This window comes from Artibeus jamaicensis, unplaced genomic scaffold, assembly GCF_021234435.1.
Source record: "Artibeus jamaicensis isolate MK-2021 breed Jamaican fruit bat unplaced genomic scaffold, CSHL_Jam_final scaffold_847, whole genome shotgun sequence".
Classification (NCBI taxonomy): domain Eukaryota; kingdom Metazoa; phylum Chordata; class Mammalia; order Chiroptera; family Phyllostomidae; genus Artibeus; species Artibeus jamaicensis.
In genome coordinates this window covers 13698129-13713907 of record NW_026522057.1, presented here as the reverse complement: position 1 = coordinate 13713907, position 15779 = coordinate 13698129, and the positions used below count along the sequence as shown (strand labels likewise).

Below are 15779 nucleotides of genomic sequence, written 5' to 3'. Positions count from 1 at the left end.
AAGCCTTTGCCAACTGAGCAAAAAGCAAACATTCTCTAGCTCCAGGAATAAAAAGGGAACTACTATGTCTCAGAAATGCTATGTTAACTCTTCCATTGACTGAGACATTCAGAGAAAATTGGACATGGCCTCTCATATTCTTGCCTCATTTAAGTTCTCTGTAGCTACCACCCTAGGAGCGAAAGGGAAGGACTTATCTGTAAAAACGTCACAAATAGTTTAGACAATTCATTGGCTTAACTCTTTTTTTCTTGGCATAGATTAAAATTGCACCAGGCCTTCCAGGATTCCCTAACTGCAATTCCCTTTGGCACTATTTCCAGAAATCTTGTTTGTGCTTCATTTTCCCCTCCAGGCTGTTTTCTCAGATTGAGACTATCATGTAAACTGTTCCTTCACACAGAGCTAGTTGGACTTTTAGAATCCATGTATTAATAAAGGAGATGACTCACCCTCAAAGTCTTAGTAACCACATGAGATCCCCAACATTATATTTTACCAAAAAAGTATATATTTTTAATGACCAACCCTTATTAGCATCTTTGAAAAGAAAGGGCATTAAAAAAAGATTTTATTTACTTATTTCTAAAGATAAGGGAAGGGAAGGAGAAAGAGGGAGAGAAACGCATGGGAGAGAATCATCTATCAGTTGCTTCCCACATACCCGCAACCAGGGAACTGACCTGAAACCCAGGCGTGTGCCCTGACCAGGAACCAAACCCATGACCTTCCAGTTTGCAGGCTGGTTCCCAATCCACTGAGCCACACCAGCCAGAGCAGAAAGGGCATTTAAAAAAATATATTGATTTGAGAGACAGAGAGAGAAATATTGATTTCATGTCCCACTTATTTATGCATTCAGTGTTTGATTGTTCTATGTGACCTGACTGGAGATCAAACTTGCAACTTTGGCATATCAGGACGACACTCTAACCAACTGAACTACCTGGCCAGGTAAGAGCATTTTTACATCAAAAAGCTAGGAGAGAAATAATCTCAGAATAAAGAAGAGTTCCCTACACTGAATAAGCTTAGCTTTATGAGAAACAAATTACATTATCATTACCTTTCTTAATTCCTGGAGGACTCCTAAAAAATTCTGCTCTCCCTTCTTAGACTCCAAGTTGAATCTTCAAATTTCCTTTACTGCTGGCTCTTGGTTCTTATTCTTTTCTGCCATTGATGTCTCTAACAGCTGCTCTTGGATATACACAGCTGTGAATTACTAGTGTTTTAAGGCCACCTAGCCCAGCTGTTTTTTCTTTCTTTAGCCAATTCTTGTGTTGCTCTTTTCACATCTCCATTCAGTGAGTCATAAAACACATCTGCACTTTATTTATTGATTTGAGAGAGAGAGGGAGGGAGGGATAGAGAGAGAGGGAGACATTGATTTGTTGTTTCACTTATTTACGCATTCATTGGTTGCTCTCTGTATGTAATCTGACCAGGGATTGAACCTACAACCTTGGTATATTGAGACAATGCTCCAACCAAGCTACCTGACCAGGGCAATACATCTACACTTTTAAAAAGTTGATCATTAATTTATCTTGGGATTTCCACATTTTCTTTTAGCATTCAATTAAATTAGTTAAATCTACACATTTAACTTTTTAAAAAAAGATTTTATTTATTTATTTTTGAGAGAGGGGAAAGGAGGGAGAGAAAGAGGGAGTGAAACATCAATGTGTGGTTGTCTCTAGTGTACCCCATACTGGGGACCTGGCCTGCAGCCCAGCCATGTGCTCTGACTGGGAATCAAACCAGTGATGCTTTGGTCCACAAGCCAGCACTCAATCCACTGAGTTATACCAGCCAGGGCCTATACATCTAACTTTTTAACACTAATGGACCCACTAGGTTTTCAATAGTAAAATGTGGTTTGATATTACTAGGGAGAATTTTGAAAACGAATGAGATATTTAAATTAATTCAACAAACATTTACTTATATTGGATTACAGCAATTAATAATAAAAATACTCTTGCTCTTAAGCAGTCATAGATTTATTGGAAAGGCAATATATAATCCAGGGGTTGGTTATCTTAAGCTGGGTCCATGGGATGAACGGGTTTGGGGCAGGAGTGTTTAATAAGATTGTAAGGAGCCCTGGCTGGTGTAGCTCAGTGGATTGAGCACAGGCCTGTGAAGCAAAGGGTCACCGGTTCGATTCCTAGTCAGAGCACATGCCTGGGTTGCAGGCCAGGTCCCCAGTAGGGGACACATGAGAGGCAACCACACATTGATGTTTCTCTTTCACTCTTTCTCCTTCCTTTCCCCTCTCTCTAAAATAAATAAATAAATAAATAAAATATTTTTTAAAAAGATTGTAAGGAAACATTTGGGTATATACGCATTTTTCTGAGAAAATTCATTACTACTCTCATTAGATTCTCAACTGAGTCCAAGACTTGCAAAACAAAAGGAAATATTGATGTAAACAGATACATTTAATATACCAAAATAAATTACTATAATGCCAGTATCATGGGTGAACAAAAAAATCAAGCACCCTCCTTATGCTTGGGGGGAAGAATAAAGGTTCACTGATCATAGTCTTGTGATCAGAAGTTGGGTCGGGGAGATTCCCAAGGACATTTGAGGCAGAAAGAATGGCATGTACAAAATTATGGGTTCCAGAAAAAAATGAGTATTTGGGGGGAAAAAAAATCAGCGTGGCTGGAGCACAAAGTACACAGTGAGAAGTATACAGGGCCAGAGATGGCAAGCTTTGGACATTGTGAGGACTGGAGAGAGCTGGGAGAAATTTTTAAAAATAAGTTTTTACACTGTCGGTTGTGTGAAGTGTGTAAGTATTTCTCAAAGAAGATCTCTCCTATCCCTGCCTTACTCAGAGCGTGATGGGCAATGAGATCTACTGTTCCTGAAGACTGTATAAAATCTGCCTTTGCTGGTGTGGCTCAGTGAATTGAGCAGCAGACCGAGAACCAAAGGGTTGTTGGCTTAATTCCCAGTCAGGGCACATGCCTGGGTTTCGGGCTGGGTCCCCAGTGGCGGGCGGCACAAGAGAGGCAACCACACATTGATCTCCTTCCCATCCCCATTCTCTAAATAAAGAAAGAGAATCTTAAAAGAAAAAAAGAGTACATAAAATCTGCCCTCCTTTTTCTCTCTTATTCCCACTGCCCCTAGAAAGAGCTTTTTGGTTTCCACCTTCCAGAAATCTAAAATTTTGGAACTAGAAGGAAACTTAGAAGTTATTTTGGTCTAACTTCCTCATTTTACAGTGTTGGAAATAGCCTGAATGAGGAAATGATTCACTTTCCTCGTTTCCCCTTCCCCCTCTCCAGTTGGTTGCTGGGCCTTTTTTTCTTCCCCCTCTCGTCTGAGGCAACCTTATGGACTTTTCGGGCTTCAACTAACATCCCTACATCCACGATCGGTATTCTCAGCTCTGTCGTTCTGTTCACACCCCCAAAACCTTTCATTGTCTACAGAACACTTCTAGCTGATGTTTTGAAACCCAGCATGTCCAAAGATACATTTTCTAAAGGATTTTGTTTATTTTTAGGGACAAGGGAAAGGAGAGAGAATGAGAGAGAGAGGAACATTGACGTGTGAGACACATTAATCCATGGCTGCTCACATGCATGCCCCCCAACTTGGGACCCGGCCTGCAACCTATACAAGTTCCCTAACCAGAAATCAAACCGATGAACTTTTGCTTTGTGGGACAAAGCCCAAACCATTGAGCCACACCAGTCAGGGCCAAAGATAAATTTATAATTTTCCCCCACCCCTACAAATCTCCTCCAGTTTTCCCTACATTAGAAAATGGCACTTCATCCACCCAGTGGCTAAAGTCAAACCAGGTATCATCCTTGATAATGCTTTTTTTTAGTGCCCCTCCAATCCAATCAATCAATGGATCACTAAGACCTCTCATTTTACCTCCTAAAATGTCCATTTCTCACTGTTGTCATTGCCACTACTATATTGGACCACTACCTTTTGCTTTGACTTACTGTAATACTCTTTTAAAAAAAGATTTTATTTATTTATCTTTAGAGGGGAAGGGAAGGAGAAGGAGAGAAATATTAATGTATGGTTGCCTCTCATGTGTCCCCTGCTAGGGCCTGGCTTGCAACCCAGGCATGTGCCCTGACTGGGAATCGAACCACAATCCTTGGGTTTGCAGGCCCACACTCAATCCACTGAGCTATGCCAGCCAGGGCTATAATACTCTTCTAATTCCTAATGTCTTTTCTCCCTAAATCTATTTCCTACACTGCAGAGTTAACAAATTAGCAACATCTTAAATGTAAATCTGAGAATGCTATGCTCCTATTAACCCTTTACTGGCTGATCATCATTTGTAGTTAACATCTAAGGCTCCTATTTTTCTCCTTTCTGCCCGTGTCCAGTCTTATCTAGTGCCAGTCTCTCTCAGGATGTGACAGTCATGCTGGCCTTCCTTTAGTTCCTCACCAGTGCCAAGCTCTGTCTCTGCTTGGGGCCTTTGCATCTATTGTTTCCTCACTCCCTTCCCTCACCTTCTTGTTATTCTTCAGGCTTTAGCTGAAGGTCACCACCTCAGGGAAAACTTCCTCTGCCCTCTCTGTCCCCCAGGACAGGTTCCTCTGTGCTTTCTCACTGTACTTGGCACAACTGTAATTGAATAATTATTTGCTTACAGTCGGTTTCCCTGACTGTATAAGCTTCAGGGGAAAGTAAACTCTTAAGATGTTTTCTCCAGCACATTGCTTGGCCCTGAATAAATACTGGTTGAAAGAGGGATTGAATGCCTGATCTACCCAGTCGCAGAGCTGAAATTAGAACACAGACCCATCACTAGCACAGTTTCGTTTCCTCAAACTACGAGGGTCACATAAGATGACACCCCACACTCCAGACTTCCTCTCCCTTTCTCCAGTGTAAATACATCACTCTTGTGTGTTCTGTTCAGGGGCCTATTAAAGCCACTCTGGTGAACTAAAAGCCAGGTTTAGAGATTACCTTTCCCCCTAAGAATAGCAACTCCCAGATGACAAAAAGTAATCCCAAAGGAACTAATAAAAATTTCATCATTGGAGGGAGGGAATTTTTACTACCATGCCTTAATGGAATTATAGGGAAGGAATCTACAATATACTGGACTTGCTTTAATGTCTTCCTTTTATTTATTTTTAATTTTTATTTATTGATAGATATATCACAGTTTAGAGACATCGATTTGTTGTTCCACTTATTTATGCACTGATTGGTTGCTTCTTGTAACTGCCCTGACCAGGAATGAAACCCCCGAACCTTAGCATATTGGGACGATGTTCCAGCCTAGCTAGCTGACCAGGGCTAGTTAATGTCTGTAAACAACAACAACAACTTTATCTTCAAAACAAGCCTTTTAAGAAGATGATATTATCCCCTTTTGCCATTTATCGAATGGCTTGTTTAGTAATTTACTTAATATTGCAAATCTGGTGGGGAGGCCGGTATTTAGTCCCACCCCCTCCCAGGTCAATCCTCCATTTATCATACTGTGCTGTTTCCTACAGTAAGTGTAGGCAACTGTTTATAGTTTATACATAAATCTGGGCCATGGGGTTGACTGACCCCATTTTTATCATTTTTTAAAGACTTTATTTATTTCTTTTTAGAGAGGAAGGGAAGGAAAGAAGGAGCAAAATATCAATGTATGGTTGCCTCTCGTGAGTCCCCTGCTGGGAACTGGCCTGCAACCCAGGCCTGTGCCCTGACTGGGAATCGAACCGTGATCACGTGGTTTGCAGGCCCGCGTTCAATCCACTGAGCTACACCAGCCAGGGCCTGGCTGTTATTTTTTTAATTATTAATCCTCGCCCAAAGACATATTTATTGATTTATAGAGAGAGAGGAGGGGAGAGAGAAACACTGATAAGTTGCCTTCTGTACCGACTGGGCATTGAACATGCAACCTAGATATGTGCCCTGACTGGGAATCAAACCTGCACCTTTTTGGTTTATGGGACGATGCTCCTCCTATCAACTGAGACACCCCATTAGGGCCAGGCTGAGTATCTATAAAGAAGGCTTACTAGATTTCTTTTATTCTTTTGGTGGGATCTGTGGTCTGTGACTTCACATTTTACTGTCTTTTCCAGAAGTCCATCACATTTGGTGCCTGACCTTATTCATTCCAACCTTAAAGTATGATTATGGGAAGAAAAAAATTAATTTAGCACTCAATGTGTATTTATGATGCAAAACCCAGTATGTTGTGTTATCATTTATTTTACTACTGAGTCCACCAAAGCCTCCTGTATCCAGGGAGTGGATGGTATCAGGTTGATACTTAACAGTGCATTATTTATCTGTTTACTACTATTTGCAATACCAAAAGCTATTAGGAGACGGGCTGTCCTGGGATCAAATATCCCTGCATGAGTTGGGTTTGTCTCTGATTAAAAATGCTTTTCCCTGCCCTTTAATCACCTCTGGATTCTGGTTCTTGAAAACAGGTTTTCTCTTGAGGGCAGAGCGACACCATGACATTGTGTGTGTCAGATACATCTAACAGCTTTGTGACCTTGGACACAGTACTTAAATTCTGTCTCCTGGGTTGTAAAATGTAGCAACTAATAGGTATTTTGAAGATGCTGAAAACCTTTAATAGGGCTTTGAAAACACAATAACAACAAAACTTAACAGAGCAGGAATTCAAGTAGCATTAATTTCCTTTCTTCCTCAGATAAGGACATTTCCTTTTGAAGTCCATAGACTTATAGATTCTCTGGACTTGTTGAAAGTACAAGAAAAATTTTGTTTAGATGTGTGAGTGTGTCCTTCTTGGAAATAAAGGCCACAGTTTAACAGATTATTACGGGGGCCAGCGACTAACCGGAAAAATTGTAGATTCTCTTGCCAGCAATGCTGAAGGATGACTATCTTTTGCAGGGGATCAAATTTTTGTGAATGTTTTTGTTCTCTGGGTACTGTTACTTTTTTTGCAGTCTGCTAACAGAGGAGGATAACCAGGCACCTGAGGAGGGGGTGTCTTTCTGAGATAGGGATCCCATGAACATTCCCTGGAGGCTCCGTGACTCTTTTCTGAGTTCCTCCCTAGTTGGGGGTGGGGTGCCATCTGCAGCTGGGAAACAGCTTTATTTTATGGTGTCTCAGGCTTCAGGGGTCTCTTCCTCACGGAAAGGCTAGTTTTTGTGGATTTTCTAAAGCTAAAGTCACTCTCTCCAGGTGTTAGCTAAAAACCTCGTGGTAAGACGCAGTCGTCCCCACCTTCCTAGGCCCCAATCCCGAAGCGGTGGGGGCGGGGAGCCAGTGCGAGCCGCTTCCGCTCCTCCAGCCCACTAGAGGGCGCTGCGGTCCCGCCTCTTCCTTTTCGAGGTGCTTTGCGCCGGGACCCTTCCGCGTGGGGTGAGTGAATGTGAGAGTCAGCGTCGCGCCGCGTTCGCCCTGCGCCGCCGCTCCGCGCCCTTATTTCGGCTGCTGGGGGCGGGCGCGCGCGCGCGTAAAGCCATAGAGACGGGCGTTGCGTTCTGGGACTAGAGCGTCGCCGTGTCGGAGCCGGAGCCTGAGCCGCGCGCTGTGTCTCCGCTGCGTCCGCCGAGGCCCCCGAGTGTCAGGGACAAAAGCCGCCGTCGCGCCGACTGCTCCCGCCGCTGGAGCTTCTCCGCCACCGCCGACACTCTGAAGAGAGTCCGCCGCCGTCGCTACCTGTGAGGATCCGAGAGCCATGTCGGCTAGCAGCCTCTTGGAGCAGGTACAGGCCCGGTCCGCATGCCTCGGCCATTGTGTGAGGAGAGAGGGAGCCCGACTAGGCCCGGGCCCGCCGCCCCCGGTCTGGCCGAGCTGAGGCGGCGCTTCTCGCGAGCCGGGTTTCGGGCCTCTCAGGCCGGCCGCGCCCTGCGCCTGGCCCTCAGCCCGCTCTTCCCGCTTCTTCCCGGCCCTCGGCGCCCAACGCCCGCTTCGGCTGCCCTCCTCGGCGGGCCTCGTTTTCCCCCCTTGTTCCCTTTCCCTTCCTTGAAGCCCTGGTGCCCTCGCTTTGCCTCCGGCGCGTCCCCCCGCTTTCTGCCCGCGAGCCCCGCCGGCCTAGCGCTTTCCCCGCCTCCCGTTTACTGCCTCCCCCTCTCGCTGCCGTTCCTGACGCCTACCCTCAGGCCCGCTCCTTTATTCCCTCCTGGGCCTGGCTTTAATTTGTCTTCCCTTTTCCCTTTCTTCCTCGGACAACTTGCTGCTCGGCGACGTTCCCTGTGTCCGCAGAGACCAAAAGGTCAAGGAAACAAAGGTGAGCTCGGCTTCGCCGGTGGCCCGGGGCCGGGCGGGGGGCGCCGAGTCGTGGGGGCGGGGTCTCCGGGAAGCGCCCGGAGGCGCGGATCTTTGGGAAGCCCTTAGTTCGCAGGTGCCGTACACTTAAGTATTTGACCCTTTCGGCGTTTTCTTGCAGCTGGCGATCAGCTTTTTAGCGAACAAGGAGTAATTCATTAAGCGTGGGGGTGGATTCTGTTTTGAAATGTCTCAGGTCCTTAGTTTCCTGTATGTCTTAGAAGGCCTTTGTTTTTCATCCTCGTGGATCACACTCTGGAAGTACTCACATGTGACCGGGGTTGGGGGGGAGCCGGAGGGCGTTGAGATCTGGAGGAGCCGGTAAAATGACCTTTTTGGATCAACTTGCTCTGCGTGGAGGAGACATTTTTACTTATACTGTTCAGCATTCACTCGTATCCTTTCGAAATTCAAACTGGTTGAATTAATTGCTCTGGTTATATATATTTGATTAATTTGGGAGGGAGATTGTATGATTGAGACACTCGTAATTTTAATTTTTTCCCTTTAGTACAAAATGGATCTGTACATCAAAAGGATGGATTAAACGATGATGATTTTGAACCTTACTTGAGTCCACAGGCAAGACCCGTGAGTACTTAACCATTTACATTCCTGATCAAAGGGTGTATATGATTTTTTCTCTTTCTTGTGAATAAGTTACATTTTCAGGGGTGACTTTCTTACTAGTAGGGTGTTATAAAAAGTTGTTACAAATGTTAGTAGACTGTGCAGATTCCCATCTTTTGTCAGCAGACATGTCCTCTGAGACTAATTCTGATGACATTTTACAGTGCACTAGTGTTAACACCTGTTTGAGTAGTTCTTTTGCCTTACCAAGAGTATACAATGCCAAACTTAATCCTTTCCAGTTTAAATATTCTGAATTTTCATCCCCACCCCCAAAATTGGATTCACATGTCATGGAAAAACTAATTAGAAAATCACCTTAGTTTTACTCAGTACTGCAGAACTGGGTATTCTTCCTCTCCTCTGGTCAGTAAAGTTAGTGGGGTCTTGGATTAGAACTATTTTGGAGTTACATACTTGTTTTTCAGGTTGAACTATATCTACATTAATAGAGACCAACTTTGTATCTACCTTTGGATTCTCACTAAGGGTGCTATAGGATTTACAAAATGGAGTTAAAAGAAGATAAAATAGTGTTTAGCACAGGTTAACATCAAGAATGAGGTTTTTGCAATATAATGTATCTTCTAATGTGAATGTAGTTGCATAGAGGTACATGACCTGTGCATATAGAAACTTCTTTAATGTGGCGGTTCTTTTGTATAAATATTTTCTTTCCCAAAGACATAGTTACAAAGTTGTAGCAGATATAACTCCTAGACTAATAGGAGGAAAAGGAAAATAGGCGATAACTCAAACAAAATATCCTAAAAGCAGCAGCTTATGGAATCCTTACATAAATTCTGAGTAGATACTATATGGTAGGTGTAATAGTGTAGAATGACTTGATGTATTGGCATGCATCCATATTGGTGTAATTCTTACATAAAACTTTTAGATTCTTTGTGTGAAATTTTCTGTATTGAATATATAGAAACCACTTAAGCCAATGATAGGAAAAAAGTTTTTGCAGAAAACAACCAGTTAATCAGGAAAAGTAGGGAAGGAAGTAGAGGAATGAACTATTAATAGGTTCCTGCTATTGAAGTAGTTTGCTTACATAATCTTTATAACAGGGAGAGTTGGAGCATTTGGAAATATAATTCTAAGTAGTTCTTGTGAAACATTGTGTAATTGAGATTTTTGAGCTCAGGGGCATGTGGGAACCTGCTCATTCAGGTGTAGAATTTAGCTAAATAATGGCATAACCTGTGGTATTAAGTGCTTTTTTCTCTCCTTAAATAAGCTAAAGCTTAAATGTCTTTATTTTTTAAATATTGGGGGGGGGGGGATCAAAATCTGGTTGAGTAGAAAACCTGAGAATCTTTGTCCAGGGTAGTTTATCTTCCAGAGTAATTCATCTACTTTTTAATCAGTTTTTCATTGTCTTTTGTTGGAATAATCCTTCAGGCTTAATCCAGTCATTACAGATTAGATTTATACATAATGGATTTGGGTTTGTTAAAGTATTAATACTATCTTCAAGAAATACTCTTAATTTTAAGAGATGTCTTTGAAAAGACAGGGCTTTTTTTTGTTTTAAGGAAACTTCAGATTGATGGAGAAAAGCTCTGCCATTTAGATTACATTAGTGGAAACATTTAATCTTCAAGAGATATGTTTTAGTGGCTAGGGAGAAGCACTCAACTTTGGTAATACAAATTTAAGGCCTAAAATAATGGTGGTCATCCAAGTCTCTTAAGAATAAAGTTCTGTATTTTGACTAGTTAATGGCTTCTTATATACCAGAGCTGTTTTGAAGTTAGGGTAAAGTACTGTTGAGTTGAACTGTATTGACATCTATAGAGACCAATTTTGTATATCTCCAGCTCCTCATTTTTTAAAAAGATTTTATTTATTTATCTTTAGAGGGGAAGGGAAGGAGAGAGGGAGAAAAATATCAATGTATGGTTGCCTCTCATGCATTCCCTGCAGGGAACTGGCCTGCAACCCAGGCATGTGCCCTGACCTGGAATTGAACCCCAATTGTTAGGTTTGCAGGCCCATGCTCAATCCACTGAGCTACACAAGCCAGGGCTCTAGCTTCTCATTTTAAGGGACTATATTGTGAGCTATAGGATTTACTAAAAAAGTGAAAATACTTTCAGCACAAACTAATGTAAGATCAAGAATAATTGAGGTTTTTGCTGCGTTAATCTCCCTTCTAACATGAAGGCTATTTGCATATGAATTTATATTTCTGGTTACTTTTTACGAATATTCCTTTTTTAAAGGTAATGGACTGTGGTGTCTTTAGAATTATACTCCTATTTTTAATGGAAAAGTTAGTTGTGCATTTTAGGGTATAGCCATTTGTTTTATAGGAGAAGCAGAACAGGTAGCAACATTTTTTCTAGTTTTAAATCCTCTAGAGGCTACTATATATTTCCTTTCTAGGTTATAATTAAATAGTGACATCTGTTGATGTTCCCAGATAATTTGCCAAGAGGCTACCACTGTAAACTAGGTGTAGTGAACCTTGCTTTTTTTTCTCCCATAATCAAATTTATTTGACATATACCAAAATGTCTTTGTGTATTTTTACATTTTGATAATTGAAAATAAATTTATGCATCAGTATTTTAAAATAGCAAAGATTTATGAACATACATAAAACCATGCCATCTAAATGTTTACTAATAAGATTTAAGAAGTTTACTTGACACACAGACACTTTATAGTGTCTTTATAGTGGTAGAACTTTGCTTTTTGGTTTGTGGTTGAGGAATGGCTGCATAGATTTTTGGGGTAGAATTTGAAATTTCCAGTTTTATTTGTTTTATTGTTGTATCTATTATAGTATGGTTAATAGGAGACTTTATAGAACATTCCTTTGTTTTGCCAAAATTTCCTCTCAAATCCAAAGATACTGGTTTTCATAAAAGCATCATCTCAACACTTACAAGGCAAGACTAACTGTTGTCAAGATGCTGGGTTTTTCCCTTTTCTGAATTGTGGTTCTAAAGTTCGGGCCCACATGAACTATATGTAAGTTAAATTTTAAATGTTTAAACATTACAATTATTAAACTAAAATTTCTTATAAGAAGCAGCAAGTTTATGGGACAAGACCATCTGAAATGGTCACTCTCCTTTTTTATAATAATGGATGAAGTATTTGAATTATTTGAATAATTGAGAGAAGTGTCCTGATTTATTTATTTTTATGTGCATTGTTGATTTGCTTTTTTTTTCCCCTTCCACAGAATAATGCATATACTGCCATGTCAGATTCCTACTTACCCAGTTACTACAGTCCCTCCATCGGCTTTTCCTATTCTTTGGGTGAAGCTGCTTGGTCTACAGGGGGTGACACAGCGATGCCCTATCTAACATCTTATGGACAACTGAGCAACGGAGAGCCTCACTTCCTACCAGATGCAATGTTTGGACAACCAGGAGCCCTTGGTAGCACTCCATTTCTTGGTCAGCATGGTTTTAATTTCTTTCCCAGTGGTATTGACTTCTCAGCTTGGGGAAATAACAGTTCTCAGGGACAGTCTACTCAGAGCTCTGGATACAGTAGCAATTATGCTTATGCACCTAGCTCCTTAGGTGGAGCCATGATTGATGGACAGTCAGCTTTTGCCAGTGATACCCTCAATAAAGCTCCTGGCATGAATACTATAGACCAAGGGATGGCAGCACTGAAGTTGGGTAGCACTGAAGTTGCGAGCAGTGTTCCAAAAGTTGTAGGGTCTGCTGTTGGTAGTGGGTCTATTACTAGTAACATTGTGGCTTCTAATAGTTTGCCTCCAGCTACCATTGCTCCTCCAAAACCAGCATCTTGGGCTGATATAGCTAGCAAGCCTGCTAAACAACAACCTAAGTTGAAGACCAAGAATGGCATTGCAGGGTCAAGTCTTCCACCACCCCCAATAAAGCATAACATGGATATTGGAACTTGGGATAACAAGGGTCCTGTGGCAAAAGCCCCCTCACAGGCTTTGGTTCAGAACATAGGTCAGCAGCCAACCCAGGGGTCTCCCCAACCTGTAGGTCAGCAGGCTAACACTAGCCCACCAGTGGCTCAGGCATCAGTAGGGCAACAGACACAGCCATTGCCTCCACCTCCACCACAGCCCGCCCAGCTCTCAGTCCAGCAACAGGCAGCTCAGCCAACCCGCTGGGTAGCACCTCGGAACCGTGGCAGTGGGTTTGGTCATAATGGGGTGGATGGTAATGGAGTAGGACAGTCTCAGGCTGGATCTGGATCTACTCCTTCAGAACCTCACCCAGTGCTGGAGAAGCTGCGGTCCATTAATAACTATAACCCCAAGGATTTTGACTGGAATCTGAAACATGGCCGGGTTTTCATCATTAAGAGCTACTCTGAGGACGATATCCACCGTTCCATTAAGTATAATATCTGGTGCAGCACAGAGCATGGTAACAAGAGACTGGATGCTGCTTATCGCTCCATGAACGGGAAAGGCCCCGTTTACTTACTTTTCAGTGTCAACGGCAGTGGACACTTCTGTGGTGTTGCAGAAATGAAATCAGCTGTGGACTACAACACGTGTGCAGGTGTATGGTCCCAGGACAAATGGAAGGGGCGTTTTGATGTCCGGTGGATTTTTGTGAAGGACGTTCCCAATAGCCAGCTGCGACACATTCGCCTAGAGAACAACGAGAATAAACCAGTGACCAACTCCAGGGACACTCAGGAAGTGCCTCTGGAAAAGGCTAAGCAGGTGTTGAAAATCATAGCCAGCTACAAGCACACCACTTCCATTTTTGATGACTTCTCACACTATGAGAAACGCCAAGAGGAAGAAGAAAGTGTTAAAAAGGTAACCAGCTTACCATTAAGACTTTTAGGGAAGGGGGAATGGAACTAGAGAGAACAGGAGAGGTATTATACTAAATAATAAAAGCTCTGTAAATAACACAAGTATCAGTGAATAGTTCAGTCCTTTATGTGGGAGTGTGATGGATCTACTGTATGCACCTTAGTGTGAAGGAATGTGGGAACATTAATGGAGGAGGACACAAATGTAGGCTTAAAGGAAAAGAAATGTAGAGAAAAAGAATTTACATGATGCAGAAAGAGGTGAAAAATGAGTCAGAATTTGAAAGGGAATGATTGAAGTGATAATACCATGGAAATTAAAGTAGGAGAAGTTTGAGGTTGCAGTAAGGCAGAGAGAAAAGATACAAGTTCTCTTGGAATTAACTTTTGGCCTAATGGATAACTGTGTTTTTCCCTAAGAGTTGGTATGTCACCAAGTCCTGACATCATCTTTTAGCCTGCCCTTAGACAACCGGCAACGTTAAGGGGATGTTTTTAAGAATTTTCTTGTTCCTATCCTTAGTGTTCTCTCTTTTTTCAAAATCTTTTTTCCATCGGAAAAGTAAAATGCTTATTATATAAAACTTGGAAAATGGATCATTAGAAAAGGCTTTTGCTCTTAATACTTTGTTGTATTCCTGAAGAAGCACTTTCTCTTGTTTCCTTTGCACCAAGTGGGAATCTTGGGTAGAGTTGAATTTATTTGAGAGTTAGTTATGTTTTATCCTTGTGTGTTGGAGTGAATATAAACTTCAGGACCATAAGAGAATGATAAATACTAGTTGGGGTGGATTGTATTTTATCTAGGACTTAGACATATTTATTTATTTGTTTTTAAAGATTTTATTTTTAGAAAGGGGGAGAAAGAAGTGTGTGGTTGCCTCTCAAGTGCCTCTTAACAAGGGGACCTGGCCCATAGTCCAGTCATGTGCCCTGACTGGAAATAAACTGGTGACCCTTTGGTTCGTAGGCCCATGCTCAGTCCACTGAGCCACACCAGCCAGGGGTGGACTTAGACATATTTAAATGTAGGAATTAGGGGAAAGGATTATGGGGAAGGAGGAAATTAAAGAAAAATCTGTAAATGATTTGAGAGAACTCTGAGTGGTTAGTTTTAAATGTAAGATAAAAATCAAACCCAGTGGTGGAAAGGTAGAATAGGGATGCAGGGGTAAATGGTTATGTGAGGAGATTGGACTTGGGGTGTAAATACACAATGCAGTATACAGAAGATGTACAATAGAATTGTATACCTGAAACCTATATAATTTTATTAACTGATATCACCCCCAATGAATTTAATAAAAAATAGAAACAAAACCTAAAATTTTTTGTAAATATATTTTTGTTAAATTTGTTATGAATTCATAGAGAGCATATGTATTTGATCTAGGATCTGAGATGTTTGTTACGGCTCTATAAAAACTTACTCCTTCGAGCATTGAGAGAGGAGGGTCTTTGGTGGATTTTTCACCTCTGTAACACAGGACCAGAGGTGCATAGTTATTCAACTAAAGTAGGAGAGTTGCAGCCTTATAGTCTATTGTGTACAGACAAATAGAGATACACTTGTTTGTCAGTGATGCTAAAAGTATTGGGATTCAGACCCAGATTACTGAAGAGTTGGCTGTTAGAAACTTTCCTCCTTTTTAGTCTTTTAAACTCTCCTCTTTTCTCCACGTTTTAACAGTTTAATGTAAAATCTCCCATAATCTTGTAGAAAAAGACAGTTTACTGGTTATTTTTGCCAGGCATCTGAAAGACACTAAAGATGTCTTCACAGGCTCCTGTTACTATGAGTACAAGGAAGGTAGAGATGACCTTTAGGTACCATGTAGTGGCATGGCAGATATTTAAATGTGTGTGAGGGGTGTCCAGGTGTTTGATAATCTCTCATATCAGTATGCTTTCTTTCATTTGCAAAGTTGTCTTACATCTTGTGATTAAAAGCATAAAGGAAGAGATAGGAATATTTTTAGGGATGCACACTGTAGATGCTAACATAAACTGGTATTATGTGTTAGAATTGTGGCGAAACTTTGGTTTAAAAATGAAGTAGCAAATTTGGGGACTATGTA

At 41.7% G+C, this 15779-nt stretch overlaps 1 protein-coding gene across 1 annotated transcript; it reads left to right on the top strand.

Annotated features, from left to right (window-relative positions):
• The first annotated feature begins 7483 nt into the window (after window positions 1-7483).
• On the top strand, window positions 7484-13765 carry YTHDF2 (YTH N6-methyladenosine RNA binding protein F2). Its single transcript, XM_053660355.1, has 4 exons — window positions 7484-7717; window positions 8218-8242; window positions 8792-8871; window positions 12116-13765. The coding sequence occupies exons 1-4, from the start codon at window positions 7691-7693 to the stop codon at window positions 13748-13750; spliced, it is 1767 nt and encodes a 588-aa protein (XP_053516330.1). The 5' UTR covers window positions 7484-7690; the 3' UTR covers window positions 13751-13765.
• The last annotated feature ends 2014 nt before the right edge of the window (window positions 13766-15779 follow it).